Genomic DNA, 17593 nt, shown 5'->3' with positions numbered 1-17593 from the left:
AGCTGAGGATTATTCACTCTTCTACAAAAAATCATCCACTTCATCAGTGTTTGTGGCAGTGTATGTAGATGATATAGTGCTTACAGGGACAGACTTGATAGAGATCAATAACTTAAAGTCTTTTCTGCATGACTCTTTCAGGATCAAGGATTTGGGTCAATTACACTATTTTCTTGGCTTTGAACTGTTTTATAGAAAAGATGGTGTCATCATATCTCAAAGGAAGTTCACTACAGAGTTATTAAAAGAGTTTGATTGCATGTCATATTCAACAGTGACTGCTCCATTAGAGTGTAATGTTAAGCTACTGGCAGATGAGGGACCTCTACTCAGTGACCCTACTTATTACAAAAAATTAGTGGGGAAACTTAACTTCCTTACTAACACTAGGCTGGATATAGCATATAGTGTACAACATTTGAGTCAATACATGCAAGCTCCCAGAGAGCCTCATCTCAAGGCTGCAATACATGTCCTCAGGTACTTGAAGAATGATCCTGCCCTAGGAATTTTCATGTCAAGAAACCCCACATTTACTTTAAAAGCATTTTGCGACTCAGATTGGGCCTCTTGCCCTGACTCTAGAAAGTCAGTTAGTGGATACATTGTAATGTTTGGGGCTTGTCCAATTAGTTGGAAGTCAAAGAAACAGGCTACAGTGTCTCTTTCTTCTGCTGAGGCAGAATACAGGTCTATCAGGATGGTAGTTGGAGAATTAATTTGGTTGAGAAGAATCCTGACAGAGTTTGATGTGTCTTGCACTGGTCCTACTCCTGTATATTGTGACAGTCAGGCAGCAGTCCATATAGCCAAGAATCCTGTCTTCCATGAACGTACAAAACATATAGAGGTGGATTGCCATTTCGTGAGAAACAGCATACATAATGGAACCATCACCCTTCATCATGTCTCAACACATGAACAATTGGCTGATGTGTTTACTAAGGCTTTAACAGGGATCAAGCACACTGCAATATTGCGCAAGTTGGCAGTGGATTCCTCCCCTCCAACTTGAGGAGGGGTGTTGAGATTGATTAGACTAATTAACAGAAAAAGTAGTTAGAGTCAGTTAGTGCAGTTGTTAGTGTTAAACATAATTAGTTAGCTAAGTTGTTTTAGTAGTTAGCTGGTTGATTTTACATTGTTGTATAAATTAGCTTGAACATGTATTTTGTATTCTCAAGTTTTTCAATACACAGAAGAGTTTCTCTCTTCTTCTTCTTTCTTCTTCAAGCTTCTATGGAGGTTCATCACAGATTGTTAATGGAGTTTTGTCTCTAGATTTCAACAATTTCCAACCCCCAAAACAGAAGAGGAAGAGAGGTATATATAGAGGGAAATCTAGGGTTCACGATTTGGGAGGGAAAAGGCTGAAATTCGGACCCAATTCAAAAATCAAACCCCCAAAATCTTTCACCATTGAAGGGAAGCACCTTTTGCTCTGAAAATTCGCCCCATTCCGGAAGAGGAAAGGGGGGCGGACGGGTTCAATCGATCGAGTGTACCCGCTGCTCAACGTGGCATCATCCCACAACCTCGAGGATGAGCACGTGAGCTGCTCTTGCTGCTCTTCTCTGCTGCAACAGGGACGTTTCTAGGTTTCTTGTGAATAGAATATGCGGGCCGGGTCAGGGGGAAAATGTTGGGATTGGAGTGGGCAATTGGGTTTCGAATTTGCTGGAAGAAGAACGAAGTAAAGGTCGGTTGTTCACATTGTACGCTGATGTATTGTATGGGTATGGGTTGATTTTGGTGGGCTGCTGCTTGAAGGAAAAAATATGGGCTGCTGAAATTTGTAAATGGGCCCCAAAATTTTGTCTTTTAACGATTGAAATTGGGATTATAGAAATGGGTATATTTATAAGTAAGAATACCCAAGTGTATTAAGAATGTTATGTAAAGAATTTGGCTAAAATTTAAAAGAGATGAATTAATATAATCAACTAACGAACTTCCTAATTTCAATGAAATAAAATAATAAATTTAACTAAACTAAATTACTGAAAATTAAAAACATAATTTAAACTAAACTAATTTAAAAAATATTCAAGTAAGAAATAAAATCTTTTGAGATGATTTTCCAATATTTATAATATATACTAATTATATACATAATTATGTAAAACCATATATATTATCAAAAATTATAAAAATGATAAAATTAATTTAAAATGACTTGAAAATATTTTGAACTTTATAAAAATTAATTATTTCAAATCGTTTGAAATTTAAGAAGCTCGAAGGTTAATATATATTGTGGAGGTCCAAAATTGGGTGTCAACAATTCTCATTATTAAGTTTTTTGGCACAAAATTACCCTTCAACTAGCGAAATAACTCAAAAATACTCGTCTTACTAACAAAACAAGAAAAATTGGGTCAATCCAACAAGTCTACAGCTTGTTTTTAAACGATAATAAAATACTACTATAAAATTATTGGCTATACATACATAGCTATTAAAATGTCGATGGTTTTGCTATAATCGTTATTTATAGAATTTGCACCAGATATCCACCTTTAAATGTGCTATTTAAAACTGAGTTAATTTTCAAGTCTACAAAGGGCAAATTCATATACCAAATCTGAGGTTTGAAGTTTGGCTTTGGCCATTTTATACTTCAGACCCCAAGGATTGATAGTTGATATTGAAGTGATTAAAGTTTTTATATTTTTGTAAAGTTGGTCTATGTTTTAAATAGTGGTTCAAACAACTATTATGCACTTGGACTTCCCCATCGTGACTTTCAACGAGGCCCAGTTTAATTGGCAAGGTTGAGGTACCAAGATCATGTGTTTAATTATGATCCTCTAAATATTATTTTCCCCCTTTATTTGTAGGGAAAATTACGCGGTTAAGCAAACTTATATTACTTAATTATTCATCATAGCTATAGTTTGCTATAATTATCACTCGTGACTAACATTATACATTAATTACGTGGGCTGACTTTGAGTTTGTATAATTAGCCACGTTTGTATATGTATAATTCGCCAGAATATACAAATACATATGTATAATATACAATTATCTAATCGATATACATATACATTTCACCTCTCTTCCCTCTCTCGCTCGCCTCTCTCCTCCCTCTCCCAATCTCGCTTGCCATATATATAAATACATATGTATAATATACAATTATCTAACCGATAGATATATACATATACAATTCACCTATCTCCCACTCTTTGCCCTCTCTCGCTCGCCTCTCTCCTCCCTATAACATGTAGCTACGAATTGTAATTATCAAACTACAGCTATGGAGAGTAATTAGGCTATTTTTGAGTGGCTATATGTGAAAGTTCCTCTTATTTGTATGAGTAAGCTAAGTCGCAAATTTGCATTCGAAACTCTCACTTTATCGGTTTAAGGTTCGATTTTCCATCTCAAGGTCTCCTACCCTCAATTTTACATTTAAAATGAAGTTTTAAGTTTACATTATTTTCGATATAATTTAAGGAAAAATTATAGAATAAGGCAAACATCAATAGACATTAAAAATAAATAGCTACAGTTTATTTTTTTATGTTATATGGATATAATTACACAATATATAGCAAAGTTAATTATATATAAATAAATAGGAAGTTATTAAATATTAAATAGGAAAGTTATTATTACACACATAATTAATTATGTCTAGGCATGATTTATGTGATTGATCCCCATTTTTACCCTCATTAATACTTTCTCTTTCATCAATATCCCTTTATCACAAATTTTCTATATTTCCCCCACAAATTCCTTCCAATTTAAGATTCTTTTACATAACTCTAGGATCAATTTTTGTGATTTGAATTCATCATCTTCTCCGGTGACCTGTCATTTCTCCGATGATTGTTTAGAGCTTGTCTTTTTTATTTCATTTTATCTTTGCTATCTTGTTACGTTTGGTTCTTTTTTCTTTTTTTTTTGACTTGGGCTTAAACCAAGTATGTATCATTTCCTTCTGTTTAATAAAATGGACCATTGGTCCCGTCTTTGAGGAAAAAAATATCTTCTAATTGAATTTTTTCTTCGTTTTTATGAAAATTATATATGTATACATCTATATTTTCATCTATTGTTATAAGATTTCAATTGAAGAATTATTTGTTTCTCCATTATAATGGCTAGTTATAAAAAAAATACAAGAAGAACACAAGCAAAAAGAGATTGAGATTTGTGTGATTGTCAAATTTGTATATAGTAGAATACTTATATACAAATATATTTGTATTGTAATATTAACACAAATTGAAATGGTGATTCGTGAATACAAGAATATCTGGATATATACATAAGTAAGCTATCCAATTTGAAAGGTTGATTAGGCAATACAAGTATAGTTGGATACATTAATACTATATTTTTATAAACAAATACCCGAGTTAACACCAAACCTCAACTATTACAGGAAAAAAATGACAAAAAAGATATTGACGTTTGTTGGCTTTTTCAATTTTTTATACAGTTGCATACCTACACACTTTGATACCTACACATTTTATTATTTTTCGTTTTTCTTGTTTTTGGGCTGTCCAATGTATTCATCTTTTGTTTAACAACAATGTATTCATATGTATGCTATGTTGGTGTATTCATTTTGTTTAACAATAGTGTATCCATTTTCAAATTGTCGTGTTCATATACTAAATTGTTATATATACTTTACCTTGTTTATTATATTAATACACTAAATTTTTATAAATACTTGTATCCTTGATATATTAATACTTTAAGTTTTATAAATAAATATACCAATTTGAATTCAAAATATTCATATGCTAACTAAACAATTAACACATTTTCCTTATTTAGTTTATTGTAATTAAAACTGTATCAGTGTATAAATAGAAAAATAAAAATCATATACAAAACTACAGCTAGAAAAAGACATAAATTCTAGTCATTTTTTTTTATAAATAACATACTTATAATTATTGAACTTTAATAACCCTATAAATATAGTCATTTTTGTAAGTTACTCTTTAACTTGATATGTAGAGGTGGACCCATATATATAGGTGCCCCATGAAAAGCATAGAAGATCACCTAGTGCTACTAGTACAAGCTAAAGCAACCGCCATGCAACCAGGGTTTGATCCTAACTAGGACCATTTGGATTCATGATCATTCAGTCGAATGAACCCACCTTGACCATTGAGTAAAATGAACCCACCCACCTTGACCATTGAGGGGAATGAACCCACCTTGACCATTGAACTATCACACTCAAGAAAGCTAAAGTCTACTTATTACCTTAAAGGCTTAAACTCATATTATAACAAAGTAAAGTTCAAGTATTAGTTTATATATTTGTATTGTATTTAAGACATGATCTGTAATAGTGATATATATATATATATTGTATTTAACACATAATTCATAATATTGATATACTGGAGTCTTCAAATTTTGGATTCGCCTCTGTTAATATGTATCGCCTAAATTAAGATTATGTAGAAATTACATGGATTCAGCAACAAAAAACTACTAATACTAGATAACGGAACAGGAAGAGGGAGTACTGAGTAGGATCTAGTTCAAATTCAAGTGGGCAAAAAGACAAAGACTTGTTGCAGACTCTCTTAGGAAATACTTCATTTCAACCACAAACGAGACAAAATACAACGAGCATGGAAAGAATATATTTTGGAAAACAAAATTTCATTTTCTATCCTCCATCCAATCTAAGTTTCAGGGTGAAGCCAGAAACGAAGATAGATAGACCTCAAAGATGACGAAGATAGATAGACCTCAAAGATGCTTAATAGACAACCTATGGATAGCATACAACAAGATTCCTCGAGACAACAGTTATTTCGTGTCCGTAGTAAATTCATTAAGCCATTATTTTACAGACAAAAATGAAGACAAAAAATTCAGATTTTATGTAGTAATCCAAGGAAAATTACAGGGCGTGTTCCAGACATGGATAGAAGTAGTAGATTCAATTAAAGACTTCCCTACCCCACTCTTTAAGGGATTCAATGATTTGAATGAAGCACTAGACTATGCTAGAGGAACTCTCGGGCCTAATTATTTCATCAGTCCAGCTTTGAGACAAATTTCAAGACCGTCTTTGCAATACAATATTCAGAAAGACACAAACAGAATCATTTTCTGCGATCATTGTTCCTCAATGACGGAAGGATTCAAAAGGCTAAATCAGACAATCGAAAGACTAGAAACAGAAAAAGGGAAAATGACACAACATATCCACTCATTACAAGAGAGGATAAGATTTTTACTTGGAAATACCGATCAAAATAAGAGTTCTCCATCTCCCCACAAAATGGATAAGACGGGTGTACATTCCCCAACGAATGTAGAAAAAGCTATTGTACCAGCTAAAGGTACAGCTAGTCCCGTTCAAACGGTAGCGGGTAAAGACTCATCAAATCCGTTGATGGTTGACACTTTACCAAAAAGTGTAAGAATTCTGCCGGCAAGCTTCAAATACAATGGCAGAGACAAGTAAAAGGACAAAAGGATTCCTCCAAAAAAGAAAAAAAATAAAAGGATAGAAAAAATAATAAAAAGTTCCCTTTACAAATTTCTCACAGAAAAGACTAAAGAAGTACAAGAAAAAATCATACGAGAAAATCCAAAGCCAGATCCAGCAAATTCTGACCACGAGAGTAGTAGTGACGAAAATAATTTATCAGACCAGTTTAATCAACATTATGATCCAAATGACGACAATGATTCAGGGATGAGTTTTGATTCTGTAACACTACACAACCTGGATACCTAGAGAAATACGTAGCAATAACATCAACACAAGAAGACAAACAAATAGGTAAGCAGTGACATCACAAGCCTTCATCAACTACAAGACTCCACTACAAATAGGTAAGCAGTGACATCACAAGCCTTCATCAACTACAAGACTCCACTACAAGACTCCACTACAAGTCCATTATGATAAAGAAACTCCACTACATGTCCACTACTCCACTATCACAAGAAGACAAAAGAAGGACACCACTCCACTATCACAAGAAGACAAAGAAGGACACTCAATTTCAACAAAGGTTTCACAAAGCCATGTGACGATGGGGCCCAAAGAGCACCCGGCAGGTGAAGAAAGTTTTTAGAAATTGAAATCTGAATTTCAAATCCGGATGGACTTCTATAAATAGAACCATATTACAAGAAAAGAGAGAGAGAGAAGTGCAGAGCAGAGAGCAAAAGCTTAAATATTTCTAAGTAATAGTTTACATATTCCCCTTCCCTTTCAAAATAAAAAGTGAGTAAGTGTTTGTTGTGTTTGTACAAAGAGTGTGAGTGTTTATTTTCCTACAAGTACCTGCAAGGTCACTTCGGGGACTCCCGAAAGGGAAACCTCATTCCGACCATTATCATGTAAGTAGTTATCTGTTTTCTAGATCCTAGTAATCTTCTCCCTAAGTGTATGTACTATGTTATTATGTGTATGTTTTTATGTGTGTATATATGATATGATGTTCATATTATTATGATATGCTATTATGATTTTCGTTAACATGTTCACTCTTTGATTTATTCTTAGTAAATGGTTAGTTCTCTATCCTCTTAGTAACCCCGATGGATTAACCTGTAAATACCTAGGGATGTTGAAAGTCCGCCATGGTCAGAAAACCAAAAGGACTGTGAATCCCAGGGTGTGGTTAAAGAAGCAGGTGCTAAGAAAATGGGTAAAGAAAAGAGATGAAAGGGGTAAGGTAAAGAGATGAACAGTAAAAAAAAAAAAAAAAAAAAAAACCGCAGCTTATGTAGTCTAACTTTTAATTCAACATTTACGACAAACAAAAAAAACTAGATTTGTAAATATAGTAAAGAGATGTGACGGAATCTAAAATGGGAAACCCGTGAAGCAAGGGAATTGGTGGGAGTTGGGAAGAATATTGAGATGTGAAACCTAATACCTAATTGGGTTAATTAAAATATTATTATAAAGATTAGTAACTAACCACGATTGGTGCCAAAAAAAGAAATCATTCTTTAATTATAATTTTGTTTGGGAGATTAGGCAGATGAGCTCTCAAAATTAGAGTATTGACTGCACACCTTGCTTCCCAATGCTTTGTCACCTTTTTATTAATTAGCAATTTTTTCTTTTTCTGAAACCTGAAGATTACTGTTATAACAGTATTCCTTTTTCTTTTTCAAAAAGTTTTGTTGTTTAATGTAAGGACTATTTTTCATCAGCTCATTTAAGAGAGATCTGCCATGTTCAAGTTTCAAATTTATAAGATTCTTCCGTCACTACCAAAGGGAAAAACAACAACAATATATATTCAATATATATTCAGTGTAATTCACGAAAGAATTGAAAAATAAAAGGATATAAGTGTACAAATTAATGCTGCTAGTGAAACATTGTAACTTTATACACAAACAAAGTAAAAGTATCACTGGTCATTTTTCAGTCATGTTTTTCAAATTATTGTTATAAAATTTTAAATTGTATAAGTAAATTTCTATGATTTTTTCAAATATTAAGACATTATTGGCGTGTTAGAAATTTTGTCAATGGCGTTCTAACATTTTAGAAGCATTAATTAAAGGGTAATTTCTCTATATTATCCTTTAAATTCTTTTCAAACTCATCTTAAAAATAGAGATAGTTCTAAACTTCATAAAAAAAAGGGATAATTTTAAAGAAAAAAAAAAACTAATACATCCTTAATTTTAAAAAGTTAAATCATTTTGAATCATAAAAAAGAATCAATAATTCATAATATTGGACTAGATAGAGTAGTATAAATTTTTTTTATATAGTTTATATGAGTGTTTAACTTGTTAGATTTTTATTTAAGTGTGGCCCACGTATTATTAATTGATTTTGTATTTATTTATATATATATATATATATATATATATATATTGAATTATAAAATGTATTAAATATTCTTTAATTCTTTAAATTAAATATTGGTATTAAAGGATTGCCGAAAAGAAAAAAATATATTTGTTTTAAAAACGAACTAAAAGAGAAAGTAAAACAAATAAAATAAAACAAATAGAGTAATATGTATGTATTTAAAAACAACAAACAACTATTTTATTTTATTTATTCAAATTATATATATTTTCAATTTTCATCAACATATTTATTTTTGGGATTAAACCAGAACATTTAAAACACAAAACTATACAATAATGCCAATATCTTTTGGTGCTTCTTGATACTAATTCCGAAAAGAATTAATCACGAATGCGACAACTCGTCGTTTCTGATAAATTTTTAAATTTGCTTTGTATATTATAATCTCAAAGAAATATTATTCTCTTTCCCTTTTTTCCTTTTTTTTTTTAAAAATAAATTATAAATTGATAGAGACATAAAGCTTTAAGTTTTCATTCATCAATAATATAATTGTGTTAAACAAATAAAATAAAGTACTACTTTAAATAGCATATAAGGTAAGCCCATGAGTTCATCCATGTTATAAAGTTATGGGTTTGTAGTGGACTTTACTGGTATTTGATTTTCATTTTTGTAATTTTGGGTCCCATTTTTTAGTCTAAAATTAATGAGTATTGTATAGACTGGACAAAGAGAGTAGACCTTGCAGTTTTTTTTTCTTTTGTCAGAAAGGGGGACCTTAATAGCATTTATATACACTAATTTAATTTAATTTAAATTTGCTCCATGTCTATCTATAATATATATTTATCATTTGTGATTTGCTTTGTTTGACCTTAAAACATAATCATGAATAGCACAAGTCACCGCCTATGGATATTAGGTAGCGGATGAAATTGCTTTCTTCTGAGTTTTATATAATTTCGAAACGAAATAAGTATTTAAAATATTTTTAAATTTGACATAAATTATTAATTTTATCTTCAACTTGTTTGAAAGTCTTAAAAATATTTTTTTTTAAATTGAGCTTAAATAGACACCTAATCTTGTCAGATGAGTGAAATACACTCCTGAATTCTTACCAAGTTAAGGGTGTTTTCAAAACTACTTTCGACTTTTATTAAAAGTCTCACACTCCTATAGAGTTTGAAATCATTTGCTATGTCATGTTATAGATATGATGTGTATTTAGTTAGTCAAATAGAAAGATATTTTTAAGACTATAATAGTACAAAAATGAAACTAATAATTCATATCAGGAGTGTTTTTAATATATTCTCTCTTAACAAATTGAAGTAACCTGATGCAATATATGACTGTAACAACTAATTAAATTACATTTTGTAAAACAAAACATGACAATAAATACGAGATGAATTTTAATTTGGCGTATAAAATCTGCATTAAATTCCGATTTAATTTAAATCATGCACTACGATGCTCCTTCGAGATTGATGCTTCCAACCAGATTTTTTTCATATTAGTTACTTGTAATTTGTTAAGTAACGAAAATCATAAAATAGGTTAATTAGTTCAGTATTCAGTGCACCCAACGGGTTTCAACCTTTAAGAGTCAAATTAAAAACTTAACAATGATGAGATGTGATTCTGTGATCCCTTTTGTTCTTTTCCCAACCCATTCCTTTCCTTGTTTTTTAATAAAGAGACTAAAATTAAGGAAATGACAACCTGACAATTAAGAAAATTCAAACTTAATACGTAATCACACATTGTGTTCTTCTTTTAATTAACTTAATACTAATAAAATGATGACAACTAATAGAACGTACGTGGCAGCTAAATAATCACGTCACGTGTTGTTATGAAAGTACACGTGGCTTGGTTTTGTGGAATTAATCATAATTATTTAATTGCTAACTACTCGTTTTTCATGCACTAAACTCCAAAACCCCCCCCAAAAAATATATTAAGTTCGAGGTTTGTACGCTACTTTTCTTACGTAACATTTGTACAGTGTTTATTGTCGAGAAATACTACTTATTGTTTATTTTCTGGACAAGCGTCAAGTGTTGCAGAATTAAATAGTAGTACAACTTTTCCTTTGCATATTACTCTCTCCGTTTAAAAAAGAATGATGTAGTACTGTAGTTTGATTTGAAACAAAATTTTAAAAAATATTTTTTTTTAATCTTGTGGTTTCAAATTAAAGTTATATCAAATGTATCAAAATGTCCTTTAATCTTGTGATCTTAAACATGCCACGTGAAAAGTTAAAGTTAAAATATTGCCAAAAAAAGAAATGAATCATTCTTTTTGAAACAGACTAAAAAAGAAACTAGGTTATTCTTTTTGAAACGGAGGAAGTACTAATTTTTGCATGCATGTAAATATGTAAATTATTTTATGTGAAATAAATTAGGAATATATAATTATTAGCAATAAGAAATAATCATTATAGTGTAAAATTTAATTTATCATAATATTTCATACATTATAAATAAGTCAGAGATAATTAGTGTGTGGACAAAATGGTCTAAGGCAACTAAAACAACAAGTATGAGATTGACTTGCTTGTATTTTAATCAAAAGTCTTGAGTTCGAGCTTTGGATACATATTTTTTTTTAATAATGAGCATTTTACCCTTAATTAGGCCTTGTGTGGTGCAAATCTGAATTTTTCGAGCTCCGATTCAAATACCAAAAGTCAAATGAAAAACCAAAAGAAACTATATGAAAAAAGAGAGTAAAGAATTCAGGTAGATCATTTGGAAAAGAATTAATTAATTTTTTAAAAGTTATATATGTGAACATAAAATTCACATGAAAAAGTAGAAATGAATCTCCCAATTTGTCATACATTTTGGATTTAAATTTGAGTTTTTAAAATTGTATTTGAACATATATTTTATCTAAAAATATTTATGATGAATATTTATGAATAATTATTTTTCTTGAGATACACACTTGAATCAATATTTAAATATCTGTAAGCAACAACATTATAATTACAATATTGAAATTCAATACTAAAAATAGTAGTATTTCATATTGAAATGGGCAACGGATACGATATACCGTCAGAGAGTAGTAAATCTCTGTACCAACAGGGCAGCGGTAAATATTCTTTCATCTTTTAATAGAGGTTTCATGTTTGAGTTCTTCTGGATACGAATTTGTGTTTATGAAGAAGTGTTTTATCTCTAATATGAATTTTTTTAATATAAATTTAAATTTAATCGAATTTTAATATGAAATTATAAATTTTCAAATACCAAACGAGAACCAAAAAATAAAAATTAAAAATAACTCCAGTAACGTGTTTTATAATTTTAACCAGGGAGTGAAAGCCAGGTCTTGGAAAATTGGGTTGCCTCAGCTTTTCCAACTGTAACTTTGACAAATAAGGTTGCTTCAGTAAATGCATCAGACAGCTGCAGTAAATTCCATTTCTATGATTCTATTCAATTTTTCTTACTCAGTCAATAATTATCTTCACCTAATTCACTCATAATTAATCATCTCCTAACAACTAAGCTAATCAATGTAATTAACCACAACACAAGCATTGTTTGATCAATAAGTATATATCAACTCAAAAATGCTAGTAGTATTTTACAGTGAACATTAAACCTAGCTAAATTTTGTGAAATTTGCTTACAAAAAGGCAACCACTTAACATTAGATCTAACTCAATCACTCACTCATTTATTATGTCCTGCTGGTGGCTTACTGCTGGCTCTTACCCAGCAGAGTGATTAGTCAAAATAACTAGTACTAGTAGGTCTTCTGTATCAATTTTAATATAAGTATTAAATAGTCAATAGATGGGACAACCTTGTAATTAAATTACTCCCCTACTCAACTATGGAATCCAAATTAATTAAATTAAATACGCTAGTCCTTTTACAATGAAATAACTGAAATTATGGTCAGTTTATTATGTTTAATTACTCTAAATCATAATTTGGTTAAACAATTAAGTGCTCAAGTATGATTATCCAAAAGGAGAAGAGGACAAGAGTATTGGCATAAGCATTTAACTGATGATGATCAGTATTCAGTGGTATTTATTACACACATGACATACAAAGTCTAATACAAGCAAGTGGGGTGGTGGGGTCACCTGCAGGTTAACCACAGATTAGATTAGAACCAAGGTCAAAAATACACACACTGGTTAACAAGGACAACCACAAAATCAAGATTTTTATTACAAATTTTTTCACCATTAGCCCCTCAACTAATGATAAATTTTTAATTCAATCTTTTATTCCATTTTGGATCATTTTGGTTATGAATCTTCATTAATTTTGTAAATTACTAATTGTTGAACTATTAAATTTTATAAGTGCTTGTTTTAAATAAATGCACTAATATTTTATATTTGAAAGAAATATAATTTAAAAAACATTTTTGTTGTCTAGAAGGAAAAGGGTACCATGTATTTTAATTTTCTTTTAAGGTTAATTGTATTTTCAAATCTTTTAAATGTATGGCTTAGTGATTAATGAATGAATTAAAACTGTATAATTTTGAATTCAAATTTCAGTGTAAATAAGAACATTTGGTTGATTACTTATGCTAATGAGAAATAACATCTATAATTTGCTTGAAGATTGTAATTATAAAATTATACTAATCATAAGGACTAAAGTTAAAGTATGTCACAAGTTAGGGGATGAAAAGCACAAATATACCATTTTATTATCTAAGGTCATCACTATTCATATCTTCATTATCATCATCTTCATCTTCATCAACCCAAAACCATAACCATAAACCAAAACCTAAAAAACACCCTTCATTTCTTTTTCATCCTTTTGTCTTCTCACTTACTTAAGTCCCCCCCTTCTTTTTTTTCTTCCTTCTTATTAACCTTTTTCCTAGGAATAAAGATGGTTCCTTTTTTTGTATGAAATCATCTTGACCCTAAATCTAATCATCTACTAACTCTTGACTAAAAAAAAAAGATAAAAAAAAGAGTGTTAGATGTTTCAGCCATGGACTTAACCAACAACACAACCATTACTACTACTACTACTACAACAGTGAAAACCCCAGAAGCTGAAATTGAAACCCCAACTCAGATCCAAAAACTGAAACCCTTTCCTTTTAGTAATGGTGTTCTTAAAAGGAAGAGTTCCTTTCACCATCATCCTCATCACCCTGTTGTGGTTATTTACAGAGAGTGTCTCAAAAATCATGCTGCTAGTTTAGGGGGTCATGCTGTTGATGGGTGTGGAGAATTTTTACCTTCTCCTACAGCTAACCCATCTGACCCAACTTCACTAAAATGTGCTGCTTGTGGGTGTCACCGTAATTTTCACCGTCGTGAACCGGAAGAACCGGTTGTAATCCCACCGCAACCTATTTCCACCGCGGTGCTTGAGTATCAACCTCACCATCGTCACCATCCTCCTCCTCCACCTCTGCAAGTTCCATGTGGGGACCATAGTAGTCCGAATTCTCCATCTCCACCGCCGATTTCGTCGGCTTATTACCCAGCTTCTGCACCTCATATGCTTTTGGCACTCAGTGCTGGGTTTTCTGGGGAGAAAAATCAGAACCCGACATCAGCTCCGTTAGCTAATTCGAACGGGAGGAAGCGTTTCAGAACGAAATTCACTACAGATCAGAAGGTGAAAATGCTGGAATTCGCTGAAAGAGTTGGGTGGAAAATGCAGAAGAGCGATGAAGATCTGGTGAGCAATTTCTGTAACGAAATTGGAGTTGAAAAAGGGGTTCTTAAAGTATGGATGCACAATAACAAAAACACTTTCGGGAAGAAATCAGATCAACCCAACTCCGGCACCGGCGACGGTGACAACGACAACGATAACGACGACAACCACCACCAGAATGGTAACACTAACAGCGTTAATGGTTTTTGTATTGTTAGTAGAAATAACAACACCGATTCAGAATTTCAACAACATATCCAGCAACATCAGCATGAAAATAACAACAGTGACAACAAAAAAGGCATAATCCACCATCTTCACACAAGTGATAGTGTTGTTGCTACTAATGGGTCTTCTTCATCTTGATCTAATTAGATATGAATGACCCAAAAAAAATATGCACAAATAAAGTTTTAACTAGAATTAGTGCAAGAAAGAGAAAAACTCCGAGGCTGATTACTATTAATCACGTTTATTTTTATTTTTTTCTTCCAATTAGAACTGTTTTATGTTTTGTTTTTAAGGATTAGTGCTCAGCTTGGTGAGGATAACACTGGAAATCAAGATTGTTCCAATGAGCAATTTAATTTGTTAATTTTATTTTTATTTTTGCTTACTGCTTGACTTGTATATTAATTATATATTATGCTACTTAATTACTATAATCTCATTCGATTAAGTAACTTAGCTATTGAGCATTGATTCTTTTTACACTTTTTTGTGCTGTTAAAAAAAAATTGCATGTCTGCAATTAGGTATAGTATATAAATTTCTGTAGCTATTTGTCAGAGAAAAGAGGAGGAATGACAGGGGTAATAGGGACTATAGGGAGTGGGGGGGTGGGGAAGGGCAGTGTTCCATTTCGATTCTTGTCTGAGATGATGAAGCACAAAGTGATTTAACATGGCATTAATTTAGGGAGATTAACAGATAATTAAATTAATTATCATAGTATCTCTACACTCACCCTATGTGAGAGTTGCTCGAATGATAAGCACACTCCTTTTTTATCTGAAGGTGGTGAGTTGAAGCTCTTAGAGAAGGGTTAAAGAAAATCTCCCTTTGTTTAGTAGTAGTTGTTCATTATTGATTTTTGCACATTTTTTAAGAAACTATAAATAGAAGAGGGATTTAACAATATCATTTTTTGAATATAATAATATAATATCTTAAAAAATGTAATAAGAAAATGACCATTCATTTGATATTATAAAGTGATTAAGTATTATTGGATATTTCAAAATAGTATAGTGAATAATTATTGTTGGATGTACGTACGGAGTAAAATTAACAATGTATTTTGCAAATCAAATACCATGGTTTAATAATCAACACTTTTTAATTGGTTGATACTATTAATTGGAAATTTTGTGAAAGATTTTTTAGAATAGTTTCATTTCATTAACTCCAAATTCATGTCGAGTAGATCTGGTTATGAGAATTTTTAATTCGTGTACAAATCGACTTATTATACTTCTATTTAGACCTTCTATTGTGGGTTTAAGTGGAGTATATTAACGGATTTTAATTTGTTACAAGTTATTTATTTTTGTTTGAAATTCACCATATTGCAATTACTTTAAACAGCTGCATGTTAATTCTACTAATATATACTGAATTAGTGCATAAAATCTTTGTTTCTTCTTCTGTTTGTCTAGTTAAAGATTTCATGGTATTATAACCACTGGATGACTTAATTGTTAATTTAACTAATGGTACTACTTATAGTAATATTTGTTTGTTGGTATAGTACTATGAAAAAGTTTAATATAAAGAAAATGTAGGAGCATGATATAGAATTTAGCTTTTTAAGCATTTTGGGATTATGCGCAAAGTATAGTTTGGTGGGCTTGATACGGACAAAATTCTATCCACTCTTAAAATAATATTAATTAAACGAATATATGCTTAGGAGATGATTAAACTCTAGCTCACAGTTTAAGCTATCAACAAACTTCCTTAAAAATTCCTCTCCGGTCCTATTTTATGTAGTTATCAATATTCTTTTAAAATCTCAAATATTTATCTATTTATTAAATTTTATTATTTTATTCTTAAAGTAATTAATATCAATAAATTGAAAAGAAATAGGGTAAATTAGTAAAAGGAAAATTATTTATACTTCTGTAATTTTTTCAAAAATATAACACTACCTTCGTCTACTTTTATTTGTCACAGTTTCTTTTTTTAGAGTCAAACAATAATAACTTTGATTAACATTTTATGATACAAATAAATTTCAATTTATAGTACTTTTCGTATAGTTTTTAAATATCTAATTTTTTTTAAAAAAAAATTGAATTAATATAATCTAATTTAATTTTAAAAATTAATTAAATTGACTTTTGAAAAACACAACATGATAATTAAAATTGGACAGAAGGAGTAACTAATGATATGTGGAGTTCAAATTTCAATCTTCCTTCATTCATCAAACTTTTGATAGACCTAGGTCATAACTTCAGTGTACTCTCAAGCTGTCCAATTTATCTGAACAGTTTTTTTATCCTTAAAAATCACAATTTTTAAAATTAAAATAATGAAATTTTAAAAAAATTATTTTGTTTTAAATTAGTAAAGGTAATTTATGACTACATAAATATCTACCATTTATCTGAATAGAAATAACAATAACATATGTTTCAATTTCAGTATAAAGGTAGAAGGAGAATGTGGTGTTTATAGTTTTATTTTAATTTTGACAAGGTAAAACTATTATTTTTAATAGATCCTGGCTCGAATAAACATACTAAATTCAAGTATGAAAAATAAGCATAATAATAAAAAAATCACGTTAGAGAATAATTGATGAAAAAAAAACACTGTTGAGGCATATATATGTTCATTTACTTAACTTTCCTTTAAAGGAATGGAGTGTAGAATAACAATTTGAAGTTTTTATTTTTTTAATTTTTTTCATCCAATATTTGATATTCATAATAAAGTTTGACTATCTAAAATTATGCTACGTAAGGCCCCATTCAAAAAAATACTCCTTATTAAAAAAAAAATTAATATTCAAAACTCAAATTCAAAATTACTGATTAAAGAAGAAGGCAGCCTCATCGAATGCGTTTGAAGTTAGTCAAATAGAAATTATTATGAGGTGAGG

At 30.4% G+C, this 17593-nt stretch overlaps 2 protein-coding genes across 2 annotated transcripts in view; both read left to right on the top strand.

Moving 5' to 3' along the window:
• Positions 1-17593, top strand: part of LOC125836181 (binding partner of ACD11 1-like) — a 167264-nt gene that overhangs the window by 29128 nt on the left and 120543 nt on the right. The window lies entirely within an intron of this gene.
• Positions 13545-14990, top strand: LOC125836172 (zinc-finger homeodomain protein 9-like). The gene has a single exon (XM_049515277.1). The coding sequence runs from the start codon at positions 13801-13803 to the stop codon at positions 14845-14847; it is 1047 nt and encodes a 348-aa protein (XP_049371234.1). The 5' UTR covers positions 13545-13800; the 3' UTR covers positions 14848-14990.

The sequence above is a fragment of the Solanum verrucosum genome, unplaced genomic scaffold (assembly GCF_900185275.1).
Source record: "Solanum verrucosum unplaced genomic scaffold, falcon-dt-bn FXZP01000278.1, whole genome shotgun sequence".
NCBI lineage: Eukaryota > Viridiplantae > Streptophyta > Magnoliopsida > Solanales > Solanaceae > Solanum > Solanum verrucosum.
The sequence above is the reverse complement of the archived record's forward strand: the minus strand, read 5'-3'. Positions and strand labels throughout refer to the sequence as shown.